Source organism: Coloeus monedula (genome assembly GCF_965178545.1).
Source record: "Coloeus monedula genome assembly, chromosome: 14".
NCBI lineage: Eukaryota > Metazoa > Chordata > Aves > Passeriformes > Corvidae > Coloeus > Coloeus monedula.
Genome location: NC_138794.1, coordinates 14527010 through 14552756, shown reverse-complemented (window position 1 = coordinate 14552756; position 25747 = coordinate 14527010). Strand labels below are relative to the sequence as shown.

The window sequence follows — 25747 nt, the reverse complement described above, 5'->3', positions numbered from 1 at the left end:
TCCAGAAAGGCGGAACACTATACAGAGTTTTAAATCCCTGTTTCAGTGTCATCGGATAAGTTTATAGACTTGAACAATTAATTTTTTTTTTCCCCAGACCTGAGTGTCTCTTTTGGGTAGAGGAATTTAAGACCTGTTTATTCTGAAACGAGGCTTAACGGTGTGAAAGCTGACAAGTGCTGAAGCAAGTCTGTTTGGGCTGTACTGACAGCACAGCCTGTACCCTTAGAGTATAGGCAGGTACTTCATAAATCACTGAGGATGTTCTGATGGATGTCTGAAGGTGGTAGTTTGAATGTAATGGAGAAGCATGTTGTTACCACGATTAATGAATTAGTCATGAAGAGCTATTTAGTCTGACACACCTTGAGAGTGTTTACCTACTGAAATCAGGTTTTCTTTTGTTCAGATAATTTCTTAATGATACAGCAGGCTGAGGTGCTTTTGCACCTGAGGCCATTAGGTGACTTTTTCACTTGACTTGTCCCATCTGTGGGTCTGTTCTTAGACTGGAATACATTTAAAATGAAACAGTCAACAGGCTTTACCCTGCACCTCTGGGGGAGGGAGCTTTTCTGAGTGTGGCTGGAGTCCAGCCTGGGACTGGGAGGGAAAAAGCAAGAAAAACTCGTCCTGTCAGTTTGACCGTAACCCACCTATTGTGATTTGTACTGGGTCTCTGATACTCAAAAATGGTTAAATAGCTCTTAACTTAGTATGGGAGGGAGACTTCAATCAAAAATACCAGTATTAACTTCTACTGTTCTAGAAACACTTAAGATGCTGGGGAGTTCTTTCTAGTCTGTACTTAAAAATATGTAGGTGGAGAGTCAGTAATTGGGATGTTAACTACCTGTGGTGAGGTAGCTATGGTTGTTAATTTTACATCTGAAGCAGACAGTATATTGGAAGAATGTACATTTTTATTTCAAGGTTGTTTTACCTGGTGACTACACTTAGACCTTAAAGTTAGAAGTCAAGGTTATGGTGTTTGTTTTGGATTGGTTTTTTTTCGTCCAAGCCTTTGAAAATATTTTATCATCCTTCTCTTTACAGGTGTGGAGTAGTAGGCCACTATAAAATACTAATCCTGTTGCTGTTTGCTCATTGAGAGTGCAGGTGAACAAACAGGAAAAGAAAAAAACAAAGGGGAAATTAATATCATCTGATTACTAAAACAAAGATGCTCAAATTTAGTAGCTAAAATTACGTTGAAGCTGGTAACAGGATACCGTGAACAATGAAACTACATTCTGTAGCTAATTGTGTCCTTTTAGGGCTTGTTTTGCAATTGTACTTCACCAATTGAAACTCTTCAGGGGCGTAGAAGTCAACCTCATTTAAATGAACAACCTACTTTTTTTTTGCATGACACCTCAATGAGATGCCTAGGCTCTTATTTTTCTTTCGTAGTATTTTTGAAGACTTTGGAATATATTTAAGAACTAAAACTAACTAGCTTTTTTTAAAGTGGTGTTTTAAGTCAGGGCAGGTCAAGACATTGTAAGTATTAGAACTGGGAGGTGGGGAGAGTACTTTGTTGTTGTTCTGTTCATTTGCTACTATAGCTGTAGTAAAACATACAGTTTTGCCCCCTTACTCCTGTTCTGTCTTCCAGTCTCTAGTGTGACAGCGTGGGAGAACCTCCCGAAGTACCAAAGCTGTGCAGAGCCTTTGTGATCACTCTCTGGATGTTTTGTTCTGGTGCCATTTTATTAAGGACGGAGTGGGGAATATATCTGAGGCATGTCCTAACAGCTGCCATGGACTGTATTGGGGAGCTCTCCTAGGAGCCTAAATTATCTCTAGTGTGAGAGAGGGCTGGAATGCTCTGCTGGTTTTGACAGATGACACATGCAAACTACATTGTGCCCTCTGTGAGGGAAATGTGACTTGGGCCACAGTAGGCTGAGTGACAGGACTTTCTCAAACAGGAAAGAGAATAAGGGTAATAAATCTAAAAGGGAATGGTGGAATGGTCTGGGCTGGCAAGAAGATGGTGGGAGCCTAGTCTAGTCCAGGCAAGCTGCTTCCAATTTCCATGTGAAGTTCTGCTCCTTCAGCTCTACCTTAATAGTGCTCTTTCCATCTGTTTATAAGCCTTTAATATTGCTGATGGAATTGGTTAAGTCTGACACCTTCTCTGATTCTAACCTTGTATAGGAAATGTGTATTTGTCCTCCTTGGCACAGATCATGTGGCTTTGAAATACTTGGCCAGACTTTGGTCTTAGCTCTCACCTTCTACAGTTGCCTTCCTCATGCCTTCCCTTCTACATCTTTAACTCCCAGCAAGCCTTTGCAGTCGTCTTTTGTCTTCAGCTGCAAATGCCAAAGGACATGCTCCACTTCATTACAGGCTTTTGGGATGATTTTGGGGGTTTATCCCTTAAATGTTATCTATAATAATGTGATGTCTAAGTTATGCTTTTACTAGTAGTTCTGAACAGATTTAGGCTTGCTCAGGCAATGGTGTATGTAAACATTGGATCATTTTTCTGGTCCTTTTTAAAGTGCAGATTTCCATGGCAGTATGTACTATAGGGAAACTTGCAATGAAACATGTTGTATAAAGGCAAAGAAGTTCTGTTTTGTACTTTGCAATAAGGTCATGGAGATGAAAATGTACAGATGGACATTTGTAATTCATGAACCTGGTTATGTGAATAAGTCCTGATACTGCTTAAATGTCTGTATATGAAACGTGATATTAGCAGTAGATTACAAATAATTTTTTTATCTTTGTAGTAGTCCTTACAGCTACTGCTGTGGAGTATTGGAGAATTTTTCAAAGTGCACTAAGATATATAAATAATTGCTGCATTAGCACTAAATAGGCAGAACATCCCTGAGGATAAATCTCTAGTAGGAATCCATGGAATAGCTGGTGTTAGGTATTGCCTGTATACCACAGACCACAAGTGTGTGTTAGAAGCTACAGGAAAGCCTTTCTGTCATGCTAGCTGTTGCCAAATGATTTTAAATGCAGAGCATTTTTGAACCTGCTGTCAACACTGTCTAGAAGCAATACAGCTGCTTTACATCTGGACTCAACTTTTACTTGCTAAATATTCCATGGCACCTTTTTCCACCACAAATAACCAAAACTTCTGACACTTTATTTGCAGGGTTTTGTCCCTTTTGGTAGCACTTCTGCTAAACTGGCAATTACTGATTTATCCATGGCTAAATTACTACTGTTGTCTAGAAATCTGAGCTTTACCTGATGCTCTCCCATGCAAGCGCTATGCAAATCAACCCTTGCTTAACACTGAGATTTGACAGGAGCAAACTGCAAATCAAGATAGCTGCAGGCTGCCTCCTGTTCCTCTTACTGTGTTTCAGCAGAAACAAAATGATTCTGGCAGTCAGACATTGCACAAGGAGTATGCATATCTAATAGTCTGATTCTTTAATCTACAGATTTTTAAGACATGCTTTCATTAACTGGATGAGACATGCGGAGCTGCATAACATAGTTGTTCAAACGTTTTGTAGAGGAAAGAAAAAGGCACAGGCATATGGCTGGGATGGTTGAAGATCCTATGCCCAATGTGTGATGTATTTTTTCACTATATGATACATAGAACTGTGCGTGTTTTGTAGAAAACAAGCTTTTCTCGCTTATGTGCTCAGGTTCATTTGAAGTGTAGTAATTACCCTGGTTGTATGTACAAACTGGAGAATGAGAGGCTGGAGAGCAGCACCATGGAAAAAGAGACCTGGGGTCCTGGTTGATGGCGAGTTGAACATGAGTCAGCAGTGCCTGGCAGCTACAAGGGCCAGGTGTGTCCTGGGGGGCATCAGGCACGGCGTTGCCAGCTGGGCAAGGCAGGGATTTTCCTGCTCTGCTCTGCATTGGGGCTGCCTTACCTCGAGTGCTGGGGGCAGTTCTGGGCACCACAATACTGAGCCATTAGAGAGCGTCCAAAGGAGGGCATGAAGATGGTGAGGGGAAGCCGTGTGAGGAGCGGCTGAGGGCACTTGGTCTGCTCAAGCTGGAGGAGGCTGAGGGGAGACCTCATTGCAGGTACAGCTTCCTCGTGAGGCGAAGAGGAGGGGCAGATGCTGATCTCTTTGCTGTTGTGACCAGTGACAGGGCTTGAGGGAATGCCCTGAAGATGGGTCGGGGTGGTCTAGTTAGGGAAAGGTTCTTCACCCAGAGGGTGGTTGGGCACTGGAACAGGCTCCCCAGGGCAGTAGTCACAGCACCAGCCTGACAGAGTTCCAGAAGAGTTTGGTCAACACTCAGGCACATGGTGGGACTCTTGAGGATGTCCTCTACAGGGCCAGGAGTTGGACTTTTGTGGATCCCTTCTAACTCAGGATAGTCTATGATTCTATGGCTTTAGCAGAGGTTTAGAGAATGGGAGTGAGACTCCCAAACCTATGTTGCTAAATTACCAGCCTCAGAGCTTCAAATCCCACCTGATTTGCTGAAAGGGCTAAAGCATTCCATGCCTTGTGCCTTTACTCCCTTTTCCAGCATATGCTCGAAGTCCTATAGGGCCTGGTGTCCTCAGGTGACCTCGGTGGGGTGGATGGGTGGGCCCTACTTACCAGCAGTAGCGCTACACTTGGCAGGATTGAAGTAGTAGGAGATGACGTGGCTGTGAACCGTGAGCTTTTGCCTAACTTCACTCTTGGTCTGCAGCTGCTTCTGAATGCTTCACTAATGTGAGAAAATACTGTGTTTTCAAACCAAACAGTCTTTCAGTAAGCTAAATTGAAATGAAATCAGTAGCCATCTGAAATATCAGAATAAGGTCTTACAGTACTGCATATAAAAACTTAGTAGGAAACTATGAAGTGGGGTTATTCATCTACCTATTGAAAAGTCAAACTAGAGGAGGCATTCCTATGCATGCAGGCTTTGGGTTACGTTTCTGCATTTAAATGCAGCAGGACCTACAGTAGGGGCATTTTGTATTGCTTTTAACAATTCAGAAATTTTACTAAAGAACAGTTCCTGCTGCTGTGTTCTTTTTTATTTTGAAAAAATGTGAAGAGAAAACCCGGAGATTTTCCTTAACATAGGTGATTCTGATAGCTTTCATTAGTTTGGGTGTAATAACAAGGAGTGAATTTGAAATACTAAAAATTGTGTTCTCAATGGCAACATAGCAAAGGTTTGCAGATTGGTTTAGTTGCTAGCAGCCTTCATACCTTGCTTGTTTAAAAAAAAAAAAGTCTGTGTAATGAGTTACTCTGGTCTTGTTGGATTTGGTCTTATTTGACTTAGTTTTGTTGATACTCTTTTGTCTGTGTTTGTGCAAAGTTACCTTGGAGGATATTTGAAGATCCAGCTCTATAAGGAGTGGGACAAATTGTCCTTCATTTCGGTGGGACAGATTAGATAGAATCTGTAATGTAGGGTTTCTTAGTCATCTGAAATGTCCAGACAAGGAGGAAAACTTAAGATATATGGATTGTGTCCTTTTTTTTTTTTTAAATTTATTTTTAAAATAGGACACCAGCTTTAAAAACAGACTGCCTTAAAATTGTCTTTCCATGCAGTCCTGCAGGGACAAACACTCATAGTTGGCCTAAATACTTTTTGCAGAAGCAAATGGTTTTCTTTTCAACAAAACCTTACTATGTGTAAATAAAAACAGAAAGTTATTACAGATACATGGATATTTTGTGATCCTTTGTTCTTTTTTAATTGTGTGTTCATAATTAGAAAAATTTTGGTTTTGAAAGCCTCAATGAGTTTCAGTATTTTAGGTGTTGAATAATTACTGATGAACTTTGTTTTTACACTGTTTATGTCCCAAAGAACCTCAAGCAATTTTTTAAAAAAAGACTTCACCACATTCCTTTATTCAGAATTATCCTCTGGTTAATTTACATTTGGCAAAATCTTAGCTATGTTTATGTAAAGACTGGTACTCTGCTGAGCCTCAGTGCTGCTTTGTGAGGGATGCCTGAATCCAAGTCAGGGAGCTGCCTTTTGTGTGTCATGTTTGGGAACCCCTGAGCCCTGCATTCCCACTGCTTCAGAAACCAAAGGCCAGCTGAGACAGGAATGAACAGTGCTCACAGGTAAAAGGGACAAACCCAGGTACCTGTGTAGTAGCACAAAAAGAGATTTATCTCGGACAACTTGAAAACTGAATGAAACTCTTGATGCTCAAGAGTTCACTCAAACTCAAATGAAACCTTTCTGCAACTACAGTAAAACCCCTGGAAATGTGTCTGCAGGTTTGGGATTATCCAAATGCTAATACAGCATGTTGAGCCCTTAGTCAGCATTGGGGAAGCCTGTAGAAAGTCAATATTTTTTAAGAAGTTGGTTTTGGTATTGCTCTTGGAATGCTCCCAACACTTTTTTTTTCCTTTTGGTTCTCATTCTAACTTAGGGGTGCCTCAGTGTTTCTAGGTCAGATGTGAGGAAAGCAAAGGAACTAGTTTGGAAAGAAGCTGTATTGGAAGGATTTGTCAAAGCTAATGAGAATCCACTGCAGAGTAATTAGAAATGAGGTGAAGTTGAACTGCAGTGGGTACCTGTTAATGGAATATGTGTGTCCACCTGTGTGCCTTGCTCACAGCTGTGGTGCTCAGCTAGGGTTGTGTGGCAATATTGCACCCTTACCTGGTACAGCCTAAAGGCACAGCTACAGGTATTGCATTTGAGTTGCATTTTTAGCACTTCGCTTTAAATTGTATTTCTGTTAGGCAAGATGGAGCCAAAGGCAGCATTTATAGTATGGTAGAAAGACACTGAGCTGCTCCTGTGGTCCTGATGGGGTCAGAAAGACTATGTTGTTTATCAAGTTGTCATGTAAGCTTAGAAAAAGCTACTTGAGTGCAAATTTGTAAGCCAGAACTTTATTTTTAAAGAAACACAAACCTTGCATGTAACATGGAATGTAGAAAAATATAAAGCTGCTCTATAGGCTTCACCAGTCTGAATTGCAGCAGCCAAAAGTTAAAGGATTTTGATAATCTGAGCATCTGTTCATGTCCTTGTTGTTTGGGGTGGAGGGAATGAGACACTATTCACTTAATGGTTGTCTTGTCTGAATCAGAATATTATGCTTAGATGAAAAAGTAGTTCAGCTGATTTTAGTTTATATTTTAATTCATTATTATTTCAGTTCATGTGGGTTTGAATCAGAGGTCTGAAATTGAATGAGTCCAGAAGTTGAAAGCAAAGTATATCACAAGCATTTAAGTTTAATGTGGGTTCGTGTCAAAGTGCTGCAAGCCAAAGTCTTCAGCCACAGTTCAGCACCTGAGACTTAAGTTGTTTTTCTCAATTACCCCAGTTTTGAAACCTTGTGATTTAGCTTGAATTTCACCTGTTCTGGGTTTTCATTATGAAGTATAGCATTTTGCTAAAGACATAGAAATGGGAAATTAAAGGGAAAAGAAAATGCAGCATCACACTGCACCAGTACAGAGGTTCTTTTAAATAAAACTAGGGTATTAATCTGCGGTGGTCTGAAGCAGTTTCTCCTCAAAGCTGACACTTGGCTTTTTACTTGGTTTCTCCTTTAACAGAAATAGTTGGAATCTTATGTATATTTATGATGCTGATGCTGAGTTGCAAGGTCTAAAAGACATTTAAATTTGGTCTTTTGCATAATACTGCCAAGTCGGTGATAAAGTTACAGGTTTTATGAAACAGCTTCTTTGGCTGGCATCTGTGCTCAGGGCGTAATTATGCCTATACAACATCTTTGAGACTGAATCTGATGCATGTCCTGATAGCATCCGTTTCTCATAGCAAACCGAGGAAGAAGGGTAGCTTGCAAATAGTGTGTTTGTTCACACATCTGGTAAAAGCCTAGAGCTATGAAAATAGCTAGATGTCCAAATTAATTTTCAGTTAGCTTTCTTGGTTCAGTAATAATTTGAATTCTAAATATTTACATTAAACAGTCTCACATACTTTAAAAAAATTGATGGGAAATATCTGTTTCTATGTTAAAATCCCTTTCATAGACTAATAGGAATTATCACTGTAGCTATTAAGTGAACTTCTGCCCAGAGTTAAGAAAAGAAGAATCCTGGGCATGCAGAGATCATACACATGCATTGGTAATACACAGTGCAGATAATAACCGTGAAGGCCTGGTTTCCTAGCTGTTGATGTTTCTATTAAAAAATGCTGGGCCAGACACTTTTCATATATTTCCATTAATAACCATGGTGTTCACTAAAGTGGAATGAACGCTTCATATTTGCAATGTGTATCTATGCTTCCACCTTTCTGGGATATCAGCTTCATAGACAGAATGCAGTGAGCTAGAGGAGATCATGTATATTAATTTTTAGTTTAATTTTCTTGGGTGACTTGTGAATTATTATGGAAATAGGAAAATACAGAGCCAGGATACAAGCTTAATACAAATTAGAGTAAATAATTTGAAGCATAGGATTTTAGAGGAAGATTAGACAACTGTATGAAATCTTAAGCGGGCTGGGTTAATCAAAAAAACATTCAAAGAACAGCATTCTTGTCATAAGGACTTGAAAGTTACTGTAATAAAAGCAAGTGATGTAAACTAGCATAGTCACTAAATGACAATAAGCCAGTTACTCTATACAACTGGAGTGTTGTATAGAATAACTGCATGCTAGGTTTTTAATGTATTTCTTCTTAAAGCTGCCCTGGACTGGATAGTCAAAGCTGCTTTAGGAAACTAGTGAAATGACAAATATTAGCTTTATGAATAATGTGCATGTGGAAGATAATCTGGTTTTGAGAATCTGTTATGGACATTAGACATGTAATTATTAGTTAAAGTAAAAACAAAGCCCTGACAAAGGATGAATGAAGCTGTGCATGAGGTTGCCTCCTGACAGAGGTGAATGTGTTACAGTGGTGATACTGCCACACGTGTATCAGACAACAAGGCCCGTGGAAAAAATATATATGGACTGATTCTTGCTAGATGTTTCAGAGAGATGTTTATTTCTCCAGCCGCATGGCCGGGGCTCTGCCGAGGAACTGTTCCAGCCACGGGACCCGAGGGTCCTTGCCGGGCAGGGGAACACAAACCAACCAATGGGGAACGAGGCTGAGCAGGGGCAGGGAAACCCTCAGGGCCCCTCTGCCAGCACCACATGGCAGGGGAAGGGACCCCGACATGAATGTGCAGCTGAGAACGTGGATTAGTATCTGCTTGAGTCTTCTGCACAGTGCGTGAGATTTGTTGGGTCTGGTGTTTACTGCTTGTCCCAAGATTTTTGCTTCCTGTTGGTTTTTGATTAACTTTTTGGGAGTTGAAGTGAACTTGTAAATTTGATCCATAGGAAAGATGTGTAACTTATTCCTGAGGTTGAATGCTCAAACAAATTCTTGTTTGTATTTATGTAATAATTAACCAAAGAAATGTTTCTATCTGAATACACTGAAATAAATATTAAAGCTGGATTCTTTTAAAGAGTTAAAGGTTTAGTCAACATATCAAATAGTCTTATTTCCCACAGTGTCTGAAGTAAAATCTGAATTTTGCACAAGTATCAAAACATGACAGCTCATAAAAAGGACTCGTGTTGAGCCACACGCGTGTTACCACCCAGGTGTGGGCTCTGCTGTAGGTGAGTGAGTACCACTCCCTGAGCCTTTCCCTGCTGCTCCCAGTCAGTTCTGCCAGAGGTAAACAGGAAGCTGCTGCAGTCCTGGAGCTTTTACTCCCTTTACTTAGCACTCTGTGAAATTAAAATAAACACAGAAAGCAATTTTTGCATCAGAACCTCCCCCAGTGTGCGAGTTCCTCCTGACCCCCTGAACACACTCCTCCAGCCACTGTAGCCAGTGAGAGGAGTTAACAGCTCCTCTGCAATGGGGTATTGGTCTGTGGGGAAGACTCCTGAGAGAGCAGGAAAAGCCCTTTCAGCTCATCCCTGCACATCCCACCTCCCAGTGCCACAGCTGTCCGGCGCCACTGGACTGTGCTTCCTGGAGCTCTCCTTGTCCAGGTAGACTCCCCACCAGTACAGTGACCTGTACAGAAACACACTCCCCTGAGCCCTACATCTGAGCACAGTCCAAGAAAGATTACCCAGCTCTAATCAAACATGAAACTAGACATTCATGAAGCCACCTACGTGGGAAAATCCCTTGTAAACCTAACAGAATACATTGGAATTCTGCAAGCAGCTCTGCGGCAGATAAGTTCTTTATCACAGGCTCCACCCTGGTACGAAGAGCAGTGATTTGTCTTGTACTGCCCCACTTAACCCAACTGGAACTATGCATACAGGAGGGAAGATCAAAGCAAATACCTCAAAAATGGGTGAACTTGAAACCAATGACCACTAATGCCCAGGTTAAGAAACGAGCAGTTGACTGTATATCTTTTTTTGTTATCAGAACAGTTAAATGTTATAACTCTGAGCAGCGTGTTGCACTAATAGAGTTTTGTGATGTCAGCACAAAGGTGCTTTTTGGTATATGCTATTGAAAAACCAGTCTTGGCCACAGTTTTCTGCTGTGTTGCAGCTTTTGTAGTTTCATCATGCCTGTTGCAATAAAGAGTGTTTTTCTTTAGCCTGAACTGCCACAGGCATGTGACTACATGACAGTCTCTGCTTGGAAAAAAAGATCTATATTCCCTCTGATTTGTAAATAAGTTCATAGAATGGCTGTCTTTAAATGGAAAAAAAAAAAAAAACTAGAAGAGACTCAGCGAAAATTTTTTGAAATTATTTTAAATTTAGTTGTAATTCAGGGAGATGATTTAGCTAATGCTTATTTTAGAAATTAGTCTCAATTTTTGTGGAATTGCTACATACTGTTATTCAAGTAGATCAAACTCTTGGCATAAAAACATCTTGCTTGATATTCTTGGTTAAAAGCAGTATTAAAATAAGGTCTGTAATCTGCCCAACCTGTTGTATTCTTACAATCCATTAATAATTGGTGAGAACAAATATACCCAACAAAATGGAGATATCAGTAATTTTGTTGAGAAGTGTAACTAAAAATACAACAAAGTATTTCTTTTGGAGTTACAGTATCTTCCTGCTTATAGGTAAGCATTGAATTGATTATGTAAACGTTTGTTAATGGGAATGAGATTTTTCAGTCGTTTGAAGGTGCTGTGACATTAACGGAAGTGGATTTGGTAGATGCAGACAGTGTAAATGATGTAACTAGTACTCTTCAGCTACAATGGTGTTTTTAAAGGAGCTGTTTTATTCCGTGGAAATATTACAAATTCTGAAGTGATTTCTCCACCTTTTAATACTTGGAAAAATGTATTTATCCTTTCATCCTTCAGTGTTGGCTTGTTGAGTTAACAATTTAAATGCTGAATAATTCAGAAATATTGCCATGCTTTTAATTTTGTATCCTGCGTAGATTTTTAAAAAAGCAAAACCTGCAGCTAAAGAATAAGGCTAAAATAATTATTTTTCTTCCTTTGATATTGTATTGCCCCACTATTTTCTGGAAACAGAGCATTGTGGTACAGGGAAGGGATGCGTGGGGAGTCTGGGCTGAGCAGCCACTAAACTGCTGTTGCCAGATACCTCGGTGAACTGCAGAATCGACGGCGTTTAGCCTGCTGATGGGAACAGCCGTCCCAGAATTGTCACTGGAGGCTCCAGGAGTAACCAGGCGTTTCCCAGTAAAACCCTCAGTCACAGGATTGTCAGCTGGAGATACTGCCGGGGGCAGACTTTCACCTTAAACTCTCAGGGTAATGTCTCGAAGTATCGGTCTGATAAGGAAACAAATGTCTTCATTTACCGTGAACGAAAGGGTCAGGAGAAGGGGAAAAGGATCAGCTGCAGCCATACAAAGAGGGCAGTGATGGAGCAGAAAGGAATTCACTGCGATGATTGTGGCCTGATGGTCTACAGCTTGGTGCTAAAGCCTGAGATTCCAAAAGCTGGGAGATGGGGCAGAGCAGTGAGTGTTGACATCAGATAGAACAGGACATGGCTGGGATGGTATTTTTGTAATGTGGCAGGGGTTTTACTTTCTCTGAAATTTTCCACTGGCACCAGCACAGTGGCAGGAACCCCAGCATCCACATTCTCCCTGCTCCAGCGCGTGCTGAGGTGCTGGTCCCACGTGTGCAGCCTTTGAGTCACACTGCTCTGAGATTCTTCCCTCAGGAGAGCACATGGTAAGCTCCCAGTGGACTTCAGTTTATTATTTACTTTCAGGATGATCAAGGAAAAATATTCTTAGTCCTCTGCTATAGCAAAGGCAGTGGCATGTTGTCTGAATCTACTTAGGGAGTTTTCAAACTACTTTTTTCAATTAAAGACCATAATACTACTATGTGTAAGGTGTATGATTGCTTAAACCCCTTTTAATGGAGAAACCTCTTTTAATTTTGAAACCTGCTTTTAATGGAGAAGAGTGACACACATAAAGTCTTTATTACACTTTCAGGATTGACACAGCCAAGATGAAAATGTTTGTTCTAATTTTTCTCTTACGTCTCTTTAAATTGCATGGTAGGTATATACAGATGTAAACTGCATATACAATTCACACATGAAGAATTAGTGTGCATGAATGCTGCTCAGTGCAGTGATTGCCATACGGGGGGGATGGTGGTGTATATACACACGCATACATTGGCTAAAAGTTGCTGTTGCACGGTAGCCAGGCCTATACTGATCCACCAGTCCCAGGAAATCTTGCCGCTTGTGCCACAAGGAACAAGTCAGACTTAGAACAGCTCTGGAGACTGTTCAATAAGTAAAGTAAGACAGCAAATGTCTAAGAGCAAGTCAACCTTAACACTATCACGTTTCCTTAGGAAGATTATTTCCTGGAACATCAGGACAAAGCCACCCAACAAGCTGTGGGATAAGCAAGTAGGAGTTTACAGTTCATTAACTGCTTTCCGGTATCTGCCCAGGGTCTCTGTAACTTATTTCAAAATCTTAGGCACGTTTGCATGATCTGCTCTTGAGCTCATTCCTGTCCTTATTTCGGTCTGTCGTGTGTCTGTGCCTTTTTAAAAATAATCTTTCAAAACTTTTAGTGATCCTTTTTGTGATACTGATGCAACAGATGAGCCTTGTGGTCAAATACTGAAGTAGCTTTTATTTTGGTAATGTCCTGTTGCTTATCTTAGAAGAATGCCAGTGTCATTTCTGACTTGTGAAAATGAGCATGATGTGTAAATCCTGTAGACTCTCATGTTCTCATAACTCATCTTCTGTTAGAGCATACGTTTGCTGTCTGGGTGAGCAGGCTCTGGTTGCTGTCTCTTCTCCTCATCCTGGCCCTGGCTCCAGAGCCCAGAGTAGGAGGTGGTGGTGAGGAGCTGCCCTGGGGCCAGTTCCTGCTGAGGCAGCAGCACCTGCACAGGAGCTGATGGGAGCAGGTGTTTGACCACTGGGATCTCCTGCAGCCTGTAACCAGCTCTGGAGTCAGTCCTTCAGGTCATGTTGGGCTGAATCCACCCCTGTCTGAGAGCAAACAATGAGAACTGATGACTTTTCCCCCCAGGATTTTTTTTCTCAGTATTTTATTTCCCTAGCTGTGGTTTTGGTTTTTTTGGATATTAACCTGCTAGTAGTTTCCATTCCTTAATAAATTTTTGGTATTTTTAGTTCTCTGTATGGGATGTCTGTTCTGCTGCTTAGATGCTCAGTATTTTTGCTTTGCTATTTCCTCAAATCTTTAAGTATTGCTTTTCGTCTCCCTTAATATTTCCCTCATGTTAAATTTAAATAAATGGCCCTTTATCTTTGTCCATCTTGCTGCTTCTGCTGTCTTCCTTTAATTTCCTTTCTGAAATATGGTCACATCATTGCAGCCGATACATATTTTTTTCTAACATAAGATATACAAGAGCTATTTTGGAGCACATTTGTTCACTATAGCTTCTCTGTTTTGCTTATCCCAGTAAAGGACCAAAATTCACATTAAGTATTTTTGCAATATTCTCTGAGAACAGCAGACCCTTTCAGTTTTTAGAAATACATGAAAGATTCCTTTAAGTGCATTATAAAAGTTTGCTAATTTTGACAGATTATGTCATTGCAGAAAGCCATGGGTTTATTTTCCTGTTAGCTGGAAAAACTGATACAAATTATGTATGTATGGGACTGGTGATAGGCCTCCATTTGTAGAAGCATTGATGTCAGGTCTAAAGTTAATGGTGTGCAGCTTTGTCAGTTTTAGGACATCTTTGGCTAATGTGTGTGTGTGTATGTCATTTTCTATTGTGCTCATAAAACTGAGCTGAGGAGGTAGGCACATGTTCCATAACTACAAGGAATTTGTGCAGTAGTACTGTGTTAGTTGAAAAGGGGAAGAAAAGGTCATGCTTGTGATCAGTTGACACTCTTACTGCATTGTGATGGGACATTGATGTTTGTTACTGGAAAAAGCTGTTAGGATTCAGCGTGGCAATTTTTCCCTTTGTGGGAATGAAGAATGATTATTTGATGGCATGTAGGTGGTTGTAGTTTAGCTAGAGTTCTGATGGACAAAGAGCAACAGGGGGCAGAATATACAATCTCTTCAGATCCCTTGTTTTTAGTGCTTTATTTTTAGATGTACTATTTTTAAACAGCTTGAAATACAAAAATATTTGCTTTTTTTTCCAGTTAAAAGAAAACCCATGTGACATAGCATGACTCAATCTTTTTATAGATACATCAAATACATGTTGCTTAGGATAATGTAAAAATATACAAAAAATAATAAAGGTAAAAATAAGAAACCAGCAGTTGCTACTGTAACACAAGGTGGAGGGCAGCAAAAAGAAATTCTGTAAATAAATGCCTTATCCATACTCATTATTAGTTCCAAACAAAACAATGATCTGCTTTAACCATATTGTACTGCCAGTACCAGAAGTAGCACAGAAAGCACAGACAGTATTTAGTACATAGAATATATTTTGCATCCCCCTCCTTGGTATTAATGTAGCAGTTGTGTTAATCTGTAATGAGTGGGTGTTAAGGGACATGCACAGAGTGAGAGCAGAATGAATTTTGCAGGTTCCTGGGTGCTGGCTCTTCGGATGCTGGAGATCCCAGTTGCTGAGGGGGCCCTGCAGTCCGGGGGGAGCTGTGCCCGTGCTCCTCAGGCTGTGGCTTGGGAGCAGCAGGCCCTGAGCTCACGGGGTCATCTTGTGACTCGTAAATATTATTCTTGTCAGTGCAGAGCAGATCTGATTTTGAGCCTAAAACAGCAACCAAATGAATAATAACAGCTGACAGCAGTGTGGTACACGCCTTTAACAGCAGCCTTGCCAGTCCAGCCTCCACTCCCTGTGCAACGTCAGGTGCTGGGATTGGAAGCTCGGGAAGAGCCTGGGGGAGGCCTGGCAGCCAGGTTGTTCTACACTGGTGTTTCCACTTCTGTGGCTTTTAGCAGCCTGTTGAGATGTGGTTTTGTTTTGGGGTTGGTGTTTTGTATTTTTCCTAATCTGCCAAGCTCATCTTTTTCCAGCTGCTCAGGCATTGTTAGTGCTGACACAAAGACTTTTATTTGCTTACTTATTGTACAGTTAGATCACATCTTTCACTGAGAAAACCTAAGAGAAGCCAAGTAGCCGTTTGCTGACATCTGACCTGCATGGCTTGGCCCAGGGCTGGACTTCGGGCTCTGTTGGCCATGTCTGACCGTGCCCCAGGGGAGCTCTGTCGGAGTTAACAGGTCCTGGCTGTGACATTGGGTGTGGGGCAGCTCTGCCAGCCTTGTGCTGCTGGCTCTGAAGAACCTTTTGGGAAAGAAGGACACAAGCAGGCCAGGAGACCTGGCCTGTGTCTGGAGGATCCCTCTGGAGAGGGGTAGAGGGAGAAGTGTGTTGTGTGCTGGACAGCAGAGGGCAATTAGCAGCTGAGTGAATTAGCCGTAGTGCACTCTGCAAAGCAGGTTCAAGTGGACACCAGGTCGCTAGCTCAGGTGTCAATTGTCTCCATATTAGACTGCTGCATTTTTATCTGGAGGATGGAAAGCTCTCTTTTAAAAAAAAGCTTAAATTCTCAAGAAATATGCAATAAGAACAAATCAGTAGTGTGATTTTTAAGCATATAGCCTTGACTATTGGAAAATATGGAGCCTGGAGAAAGATGAAGAGTTGCTTTTATAATTGCTATGATGTGGAGTTTTTTCAGATGATCGATGATAGGAAGATTTTATAAATTTTTGGTTTTCATTTCAAAACTCTATAAAGACCAGTTAGTTGTTAGCTGGATGTGGTTGTGGTACCAGTTGGAAGTGACTGAAGTTGCTAAAGTCAGGTTAGACTCTATAGTCATTGCTCATGCTTGGAAGGGCAAGAACTTGGTAGTGGGTGGTGTACTCTAGACAAAACACTCCCTATTTTGTTGCCCAGACAAGGATGTGGTAGCCACTGTGCCTGGCCATCCCACTGGTGTTACCTTCCTGGAGAAGGAAGAGTGAGAGCAAAGCTTAACCATGGCTGTTCAGGCACTACTAAAGCTTGGGCTTATTTCTAGATCCCAGGGAAAAGTCTGACAATAATCTGGTGGTGCTTTGCTGGTTCTCTGCACATTTGCATGTAAGGCCATGTTTTGAAGGGAAAAGGATAATTCCAAACTACTATGAAACTGCCATTTAAATTGAGTTACAATATTATTGGGAACCAATTAGTGCCATGACTCTCAGCTGTCTTCTATGCCATTGCTTTATTGGGTATTTAGGTTGCTGCCTTTTTCTTAAACCTCTGCACGGTTTGCAGTGTGTCTGTGGTCCTGAGGCTCTCAGATTTGATTGCTGCTGTGATTAGAGGTGGGCGGGAGCTCAGGGCAGAGCTGCTCTCAGGGGAATTGGGCCACCCTGGCACGGCCCCCCTTTCTTCCCTGCTGGCTCCCAGTGCTTTTGGGGAAGAACCCTTTGGCCTGGTCCTGTGTGTGGCTTAATCACAGTCAGCAACAGTCACTGACTTTGCATAAAGCTGCTGTTTTGCAGGCAGTGTGCACATTTTCCATGTATCCCGTGGCTTTGCAAGCTTTGTGCTCATTGAGCTCACTGGGTCTGATGCCATGGCTTCCAAAGGGACATTTGATTGTTTTCCCAGTCTCATTTCTTACACGTTTTCTGTAGCTTACTCTGTTATCTGATACTAAACTACATTCTGTATAGCTTTGTGAACAATCTAATTATCTGTATTTATTTTGATACTTGTACCTTTTTGTCCATCCTGGCAGTTCCCTTTTCCAAGTGTAATACCACAAATAGCTGATGAGTGCACAGAAGGAAATTATGCTTCTCCATTGGACTTCTGTTTTCTCCAATACCCCAAGCTTCAAATAATATTCAGTCACATGTTTTATGACAATTAAAAAAAAAACAAAAAAAACAAAAAAAACCTTTGTTTTTTCAGTGCTTCCAGATCACTGCTTTCATTGTACAGATAGCAAAGTGACAAGGTTCACACAAACTAAACTAGTTTGAAGTTACTATTTTATTGAAGTTCATGTACACTTGTGGATGTTCAAGCAAATTGCTGAGATTGTTTTCAGACTTATTTACCTCTGCTGTATTATATTTGAAAGCATTTTTTTGATTTAAGTTTGCAGCTGTTCTCCATTGGTGTTGGCAGTGATGGATCTGCATCAGGCTAGCAATGGCTGGAGACGTAAGAGAAAAGACACATAAAGCCTACAGCTTCTGTGCTGTCTTCAGTAGCAGGGTTTAGTGCAAGTTAATTTAACTTGTAGTAAAAATCTGGTTGGTCTTTGGTTTTTGTGTCAGTCAAGGCGAGACGAAGCCAGGCTGTAGGCCTGCTGTAGCACTTGGTGTTAGTACAGTCGGGTGGGTCATTTGCTCCTGCAGAACTGTGTACACACAAAAGTTGCCCCTCTGTAAGTTGCTGATGTCCCATTTCAAAATACCAGTGCAGCTGAAGTGTTCAGAGTACCTAAATTTTTTTAGTTAGCCTGTAAAATTTTTGCAGAATAAAATAATGCACATACTTTATAATAATAAATTGCTTGTATTCTGGTGAATGTGACTTGATCCTGTATGATGTACACCAGAGCAGTGTAGTTAAATCACGTTGTTACAAACTGTAGTATTAAAGAATGAGGGGAATTTGCAGAATTGGCATTTTGTTGGCCACATCTTCCTTGACAGCATACTTGATCACTTCTCAGTGTTAAATGTGCTAATTCCAGCATCACTAATTTCAGTATTGTGTAAGCAAAAATTAGGTAGAAAAAGGCAAGAGATCAGAACTCCATTAGCATTGTCTGCCAGGCTACAGAAAATAGGTTTGGGTTTGGAGAGCAGATTTATAGCTGAATTAATAGCCTTGATGTTGACTGGATTTAAATCTGTTTGTGGGTGTATCCATGGAACCAAACTACAGTTCAAATCAGCTGGAAGAAAAACAGATTTTGATTTCAAGTGGTACAGCATGAAATGTCACGTGTTTTAGTAGCATCCTGAAATAGTAGTCTCTGTGTGTGGGGAGAGACTATCTATTTAGATGTCAGTTAAGCATGGTGACTAACAGATCAAAAGGGACTGTGAAGACACGCAGCCGACAAGCTGGGGTACATAATTTGCAGAACATCCCTGAATACTTAACTGCAGCAGCTCACAGCTTCCCTCCCAGTAACAGCATATGTGCAGCTTTGACTTAAAAGACTGTAAAGGATGAAGAATTCACTGTGGTGATGGTAATTATCCTCACTGGTAATAGTTGCACTGTAGGAGTGTAATTTTTGCATCCTTAGCTTCCAATAGCTGCATCTCAGTTGGAATAATTGGGGGTTTTTTTCTATTAGATTTAAAAATGTCTGCCATCTGAAATCCATTCTGTGTGTAGGTGGTCACAAAACCCTATTGAATTACCTTCTAGTTTTGGGGGGCAGTGCAATTCTTTAACAGTGCGGAGGCAAGTCAGCTGACACCATTTATGTATACCTTTATAGAATGCCTGGATCAAGGAATAGAATTAAATGGAAAAAAATATTTGGGAAGCTGGAATTTGAATTATGGTTTTCAGTTACTTAATGCTGATGAGAAATGCAGTAACCTTTGTGATGTTCATTGTGCTTTCCTGCAGGGCAGCAAAGGACACTACAGATACCACTGGCAGAGCCACAATGTCAAGCACAGTGGAGTGGATGATATGGTCCTGCTTTCCAAAATCACTGAGGATTCCATAGTGGAGAACCTAAAGAAACGATACATGGATGACTATATTTTTGTATCCTTTGTTGGTTTTGTGGGGCCCTGTGGCCTTGCTGAGCCAACGTGACACTAATTACATATGTATGTATTCTCTTTAGGCAGATTACTCAAAGATGCTGAACATTTCATGTGACACTTCTCCTGAGAGAGCACAAAATGCTTTGAAAACTCAGCTAATTATGAGGGTTGAAATTAAGATAGCAAAAATTATTTTAAGATACTCTTTTTAATATTTGGAATTGTTCTTGCCAGTGTTGAAGATTGTACCTCCATATAGTTATACATTCACGTGGCCCCTGAAGCCTCCTGAAGTAATGCTACTTCTGAGAGCAAGAATTAATAGGTTTTAGATGTGTGTACATTTATTGATGTGTTCTTCTATACCTCCAAAATTCGAATGCTTTCAAAATAGCATTTCTTCTGTGACATAACCCCATTTACAACTTATTCTGGAACTGTTAATACTGTGAATCATGGGATGATGGTTTTTCTTTCTTGTAAAAATAGCGAAGTTAACATGATCTTTCTGCTGAAGCAGGCATAAGGGTGTTTTCCAAGGGTCGCATTGAGGGATCAGTCTTCCCTCATGGTAGGGAGGGCTCCTTTTGCAGTTCTGTGAAGGCTTTTCATTCAAAGATGAAGATCATCTCTTGAATATTTGAATTGTTTGTGTATCCACCCATGAATGAACATTTCTCAATGCTACATTGTACAGAGATGATGGAATCATCCCAGAAAATGCTGGTATTGTTTACCAACAGAAAACTGATGCTTCAAGTGTTTATACTGACACAATGAGTAATTGATTTATTATATTCAAGACCCAGATGTTGTCACTCTTTTTGAATTAAATTAAAAATTTATTAAGAAAGCATTTCAAATTTACAGAAGTTATGTTCATTGAGTTGCAGTTCTTCTCTAATACATTACCTTTTGTGCCATGGCACCACAGTAGTAGATTCCTACATAGGACAATCCAGCTGAATAGGTTAATTTTCCTACTTTGTACAGAAAGCTTAGCTAGCAAGCTTGCCTGTGAACAATTCCAGGTTGTTAATGAAACTGCAGTACAACATTTTGGACCCACAGGTGTGGGCTTGTTGCTAACTCCCAGCTCAATGAAAAGTGATACTGATGCCTGTGAATTACTATCAGGTGCTTCCTATGTGTACACTGCAGCTGTAGTTCCAAAGGTTTATGAAGTATTTGAAATGCAGGTCATGTGCAGCTGAATGCAGAATAGGGAAATATTATATTAAAAATCTTGCAAAAATTCTAATAATGGTTGAAATTGAGTGTCTTGGTACAGGGCAGCCTGCAGGAGAGGACTCCGAGGGACTGTTAATAGTTTCACTCATAAAATAACACCACAGCCTGAATTACCCAATTCCCCCAGTCCCCCCCCAGTGCATGCAGCTGAGTAATTGTCTAATTTAGCTTGGCAGTGGCCATTTCCATCCGGCTCTGCTTGCTCAGCACTGTCCTGTGAGATCAGAATGTGTCACTGCATTGTATTCTGCAAAGGTCAAACCAATATTTTCTAATACTGACAATACAGTCTCCTCAGTTACGAAGGACTAAAACCAGTTCAAATATGCCATTTCTTTTCTGTATTTTTATTCAAGATGTGTCATGATTTGGCCTTTAATATGTTTTTGTACTTAGCTTGCCTTAAAATAAGATAATATGAAAATATTCCAATTGAATGATAGGTTTATATTCTTGTAAGCCTGCCAATTTAATTTTTATTAACAATTGTTGTAAGCTGTTGGATGTTTTACTGTTATTTGAAGTATTATGTAATAGGTGGAAAAGTTGTCACTAGTAGTAAGATAATACTTTATGGAAACTGTAGTTACCTTAACTTCTTCTGAATGCAGACGTACATTGGCTCCGTATTAATCTCTGTGAATCCTTTCAAGCAAATGCCATATTTTGGGGAAAAGGAAATTGAAATGTACCAAGGAGCAGTAAGTAAAGCAGTCTAAAATGTAGTGCAGTATTCAGGGGCTTGGAAATATTATTCTACACAGTTTAACACTTGCAACCATTTGTTTCTGCTAGCATTGTGTTTGCCTGGGAGAATTTGGCAGATAGCCATTACCATAGACCTAGTCTTCAAATTGACCTCCTTGGAATATAAGATCAGTATTTCAAGAAAATACTTGTACTGATTAGCTCTAATCCATATCAGGTTTCTCTCCTTGACGTGTCCCTGCCCCTGCAAAGGCGGTTTTTAAGCTGTCATATGCACAAAATGGCCATTAGTGGATTTGGAGACTGTGATTTCAGAACTCTCTAACTGGACAAGAGCAGTAAAAAAAATTGAGGTGCCAAAATTAGATGCCACTTTTGAAAATACAGCTTGAAGAGCGAGTCAGCACAAGAACTTTAGGGACTTAAAATTCAATTTCCTGCTCAAGTTGGGTGTGTCCACTCAGGGAAACTTGGGTTTGAATGGCCCACTGGATGAGAATGGGACCCGAGGCACCAGGCTCTGAGTGCTGGCTTGTTAGCACATTACCACTGGTGAGATAGGCTTAAATTGTGTGAGTTTCCTTTGGACAAGTAATACATTTCATGCAGAGGCCATTTTTAGAACAGGGTGTTTGCAATAGTTTTTGAGAAAATTGTGGATGAGAGAAAGACCACTAACAAAGTCCAGAGACTTTGGTTTGTTTTTATTAAATGTACCAAAAAATTCTTGGGGAAAATTAACTATAAAGTGCTATTCAGAATTTTTTCTTCCCAGGAAAATAACCCTTCCAATTTAGATATGTATTTATTTTGCTCTTTCTGCATTTTTTAATGTTGTCTTGAAAAATTAATCTTTATTTCCCCTCCTAGGCACAGTATGAAAATCCACCACATATTTATGCTCTTGCAGACAGCATGTACAGAAACATGATTATTGACAGAGAAAATCAGTGTGTCATTATTAGGTAAGAAAAAGATCTGTAAAAAATAATTTGTTTTCTTACGGTGTTTTAACTTGAAGAAGCAAAAAAGTTCATTATATCATTAAAAATCTTCTATCCATGTTCACATTTTGGGATTTTCTAGGATAGCTAAGTATTTTCTGACCCTCCTTTTTGTTTTCCAGTAAAATCCTGATGATAGCTTAACCACGAGAACTCTCTTACACAGCCAGCTTCTTGTCCAAAACCAAAATTATAACAGCTTGAATGACTGCATGAGGGGGCTGGATTTACAACTGTACAACCACAGATACTGTTAAATTCAGCAATCCCACGTGGACTGCATTTATCATGGTCTTTTGTTCCTTTTGGAGTTTTACTTGCATTCACTCAGAGACAAAAGGAGGAGAGAGATACTGGGAAATTAATTTCATCTTCACTGTTAGTCTATTTTAATTATTAAGTGATGAAATTCACTGTAGAATTATTACTCAACTTTTTTAATGACAGGCATTATTTAAGTGACAGAGTGAATTTTGGGAGTAGACTTTATGCTTTGTTCTCATCGAGGGTTTTATAGGTGGTGTATGATAAAAGAAAACGTGTGGAGAGCAAGAACTGCGGGATCCTGCAGCTGGTACCCTCTGCCCCTTCTGAGTTCCCTTCTTGCAGGGCTGCTGGGGAGGTTGAGTGCAGAACACATGGAGCTGCCCTTTACCCAGAGCAGGGTGGGGCCTCCCAGGGGCTGTGCAGGGATTTTACACGTGGGAAGACCAAAACAGGTGGTAACAGTTTGCTGTGTCCAAGGAGGGCCTCCCTGTTCCTGGGTCCCTGGGACAGCCTGGTGCCATAGGAAACAAAAAGCTCAGAGCTCTCCTGCCTGTCACTGGGATGGCTGAATTGTTCCCTGAGCTCAGTCTTTCTCTTTGGAAAACTGATGCCTGTTGCTGTGCTAAAGTTTACTAGGCACATGTAGTCAAATTGAGACCTGTTAGGAACAGGTAAAATTGGCATTTATTTTGCTTTTGTCACAAAATAACATCCCAGAGAGTGGGATGTTTCACATGAAGCTGAATTTACAGTGAAAATCTTTGAGCTGTTGTGGATTGTGATTAAAAACCCTACTTTTTGATCCTGTGCTGTGCCCCACAGTGCAGTGCTTGCAGAAAGTCACATTGTGAGAGAGCAGAGATACAGATCTGAGATACAGACTTAGAGTTTTAATTTTACGTGACAATTCTTGTACTTGAATGCTGGATGATGTACTTGAATGCTCTTTGGAATGTGCATTTTGTATGTGCAAAGTGAAACTTCCCTCAGTGTGTGCAGGGCCTAGTCATAGACTGCAGGAGTTAATTGAAATCTACTGCAAAACTGAAACAAGAAGGATCATATTTACAAGGGACATTTCAGAGACTTTTTTCCTTTATACACATTTATTTTTCCTTTGATATTCTTATTACAGACACTGTAGAAACTGCAGAGTAGACTTAAAAGTAGTTTTCCTCACGGTTTTTGGTTTTTTAGGATGCCTAGAAATTACATTTATAAATAATAAATCAACTCAGCTGCTCATTAAATATATATTGTTTGGTTGATATTTTAATCCTTTGGACCACATTTGATTTAAGCTGTTTAGATACATCTTATATTTTCTGATTTAATGTCATCACTATTTCCAACAACCAGGGCTGGCTTTAGAAAGAAGTTTCTTGGAGTTTGCTTGCTTTACGTTTTATTGTGGGGACCAGAAGGCACTGAAATTGCTGCAGACTGGCAGCTCCCAGGATGCTGCTCTTGAGTGAAATGAATGTGCTGCCTAACTTAGTGTCTGTTACCACTCCATCAGTTTCACTTGATAGCTGCCAAGGGCTTTACTGTTTCTGCCCCTAAACTGGTGATTCTCAAAAAATTGAGACACAGCTCTGTCTGTTGTCAGTACCACAGAAGCTGCTGAGCATAAACAGCTCCAAATGAACCTTTGTGTTCAGTGAAACATCACTTTTGTTGTAAAAATCTGTCCTGCGGAAGATGAGCGATGATAACAGTATGTTATAGTGAGGTGCTGCTTGCTTCTCTTCTTCGTAACTAGTCTAAATTTGGAGTGACTCCACTGAAAATCCCTGGTGGAGCAGAACCAGCTAATACCCAGGTTTTTCCTTCTTTTTCCTCTTCAAGATGGCAGATTTCCCACTAAAGAAAGGTTTGCAAAGAGAGAAGGTAAGAAATAAGGTGTAGACTGGACCTATTCACAGATCACAAAGGCTAAGTCTGGCTTCTGTTGCATATGGAGCCTCTGGAATGGAGACACAAGGATGGTGGGGAAGGGGCTGATGCACACCTGCTGTGTCCTCCCTCTGTATGCTTTGGGCACCTGTGGCATCTGCCTCCAAACCTGGGAGGAAAAATTCATTCCCACAGACTAGATGTGTGTTTCCAGGCGGGTGAAGCAGGGTCCCTAATGTGGGCAGAGCACCTTTTGCCTGGACATTAATTCCAAATGTATTTAGACACTGTTAGAAAAACTCATCTTCTTCAAAAGTTAGTGAATGAACTGGGAAAGCAGATCCAAAAGAAAATGCAATTCTTGGAAAGGCTGGATAGGTGGCAACCAAAAATAATCTCTTTTCATATGATAATACTAATTTTAAAAGAAAAACTGTTACCAAACAACCTTTCCAAGGCCAGGGAAGGCTTTTTCATTAGCTGAGTAATTTCAGCATATTTGCATACGTGTTAAGAAAATTACATGTGCACATGTCTAATCATAGCTGAGCTGCTTTGCATGGCTGCTGCAGAGTAAATAAACAATGAGGTTATTCATGGGCTGCCTCCGAGCTGGGCTGAATCCAGGAGCAGGGTGTGCTTAGGTGGGAAGACGGAGTAGCGCCCCCAGGTCTTCCCTGGCCACGTGCATGGGCAGAACTTCACTCACAGATGTAACACAGCTAAGCTGGACTTTATTTCTTATTAAGCTTATGTTTTACTGAGGCATGATGTTTAATTTAGACCTTTCTTGAGCTAAGCTCATCGGTGGCAGTTAAAACAGACTGTTGGCATTTCTCCCCCATGTGACATGACAGCCCTTCCGGACTATCAACAAGGAGTTGTGCAGTCAAGATTTTAATTATGAAGGATTGTCTCGTGTCTTCCTTTTGGGCTATCACTGTCCTTTAATTAAGAGAGTGGAGGTTATGATTAATATTTTTCTATTATGTAGCAATAAATGCATTTCTTCAGAGTGTTGTTAAGGTTTTACCTTTCTATAAAGCTGAGGACTTTAATTTCACTTTGATTCTGTGATCCCTGCCAGGAGATGTTGCTGTTGCTTTAAAGCAGTTTTTCTTGTTTGTAGTTTCAGTTTACATTTTGCATTTGTGTGGCGACATTTGAGTCCAGGAAAGCAGTGTATGGTATCTAAAAAGTCAGTGCATCTAATATACTATAAATATGTGTTAATGAAAAGATCATTTACCCCAACAGCTTTTAGTGAACAGCTCATGTCTATCTTAAATCTATTAAGTTGAAAATTTAATAAGAGATTTCTAGTCAGCTTCTGTATCTCAGCTTTCCAGAAGACTCAGATGACTGATCATTCTAAAATGTCTGTAGAGAACCTGACTGGAAGTATGGTTGAATTTTAATGAGGAAGTGGTAGAAACAAAAGTCTAACACAGTAAGAAAAGTTAGGTTCTCTGATTCAGAAGGGAAAAATATTTCACTGA

General features: G+C 40.4%; 1 protein-coding gene across 1 annotated transcript in view; it reads left to right on the top strand.

The window, feature by feature from the left end:
• The window catches only part of MYO1E (myosin IE), a 77585-nt gene that overhangs the window by 11744 nt on the left and 40094 nt on the right, over nt 1-25747 (top strand). The window contains exons 2-4 of the mRNA XM_082290987.1: nt 18977-19120; nt 20985-21074; nt 21952-22046. Of these exons, the coding sequence (XP_082147113.1) occupies nt 18977-19120; nt 20985-21074; nt 21952-22046 (329 nt within the window). The remainder of the gene's footprint in view (nt 1-18976; nt 19121-20984; nt 21075-21951; nt 22047-25747) is intronic.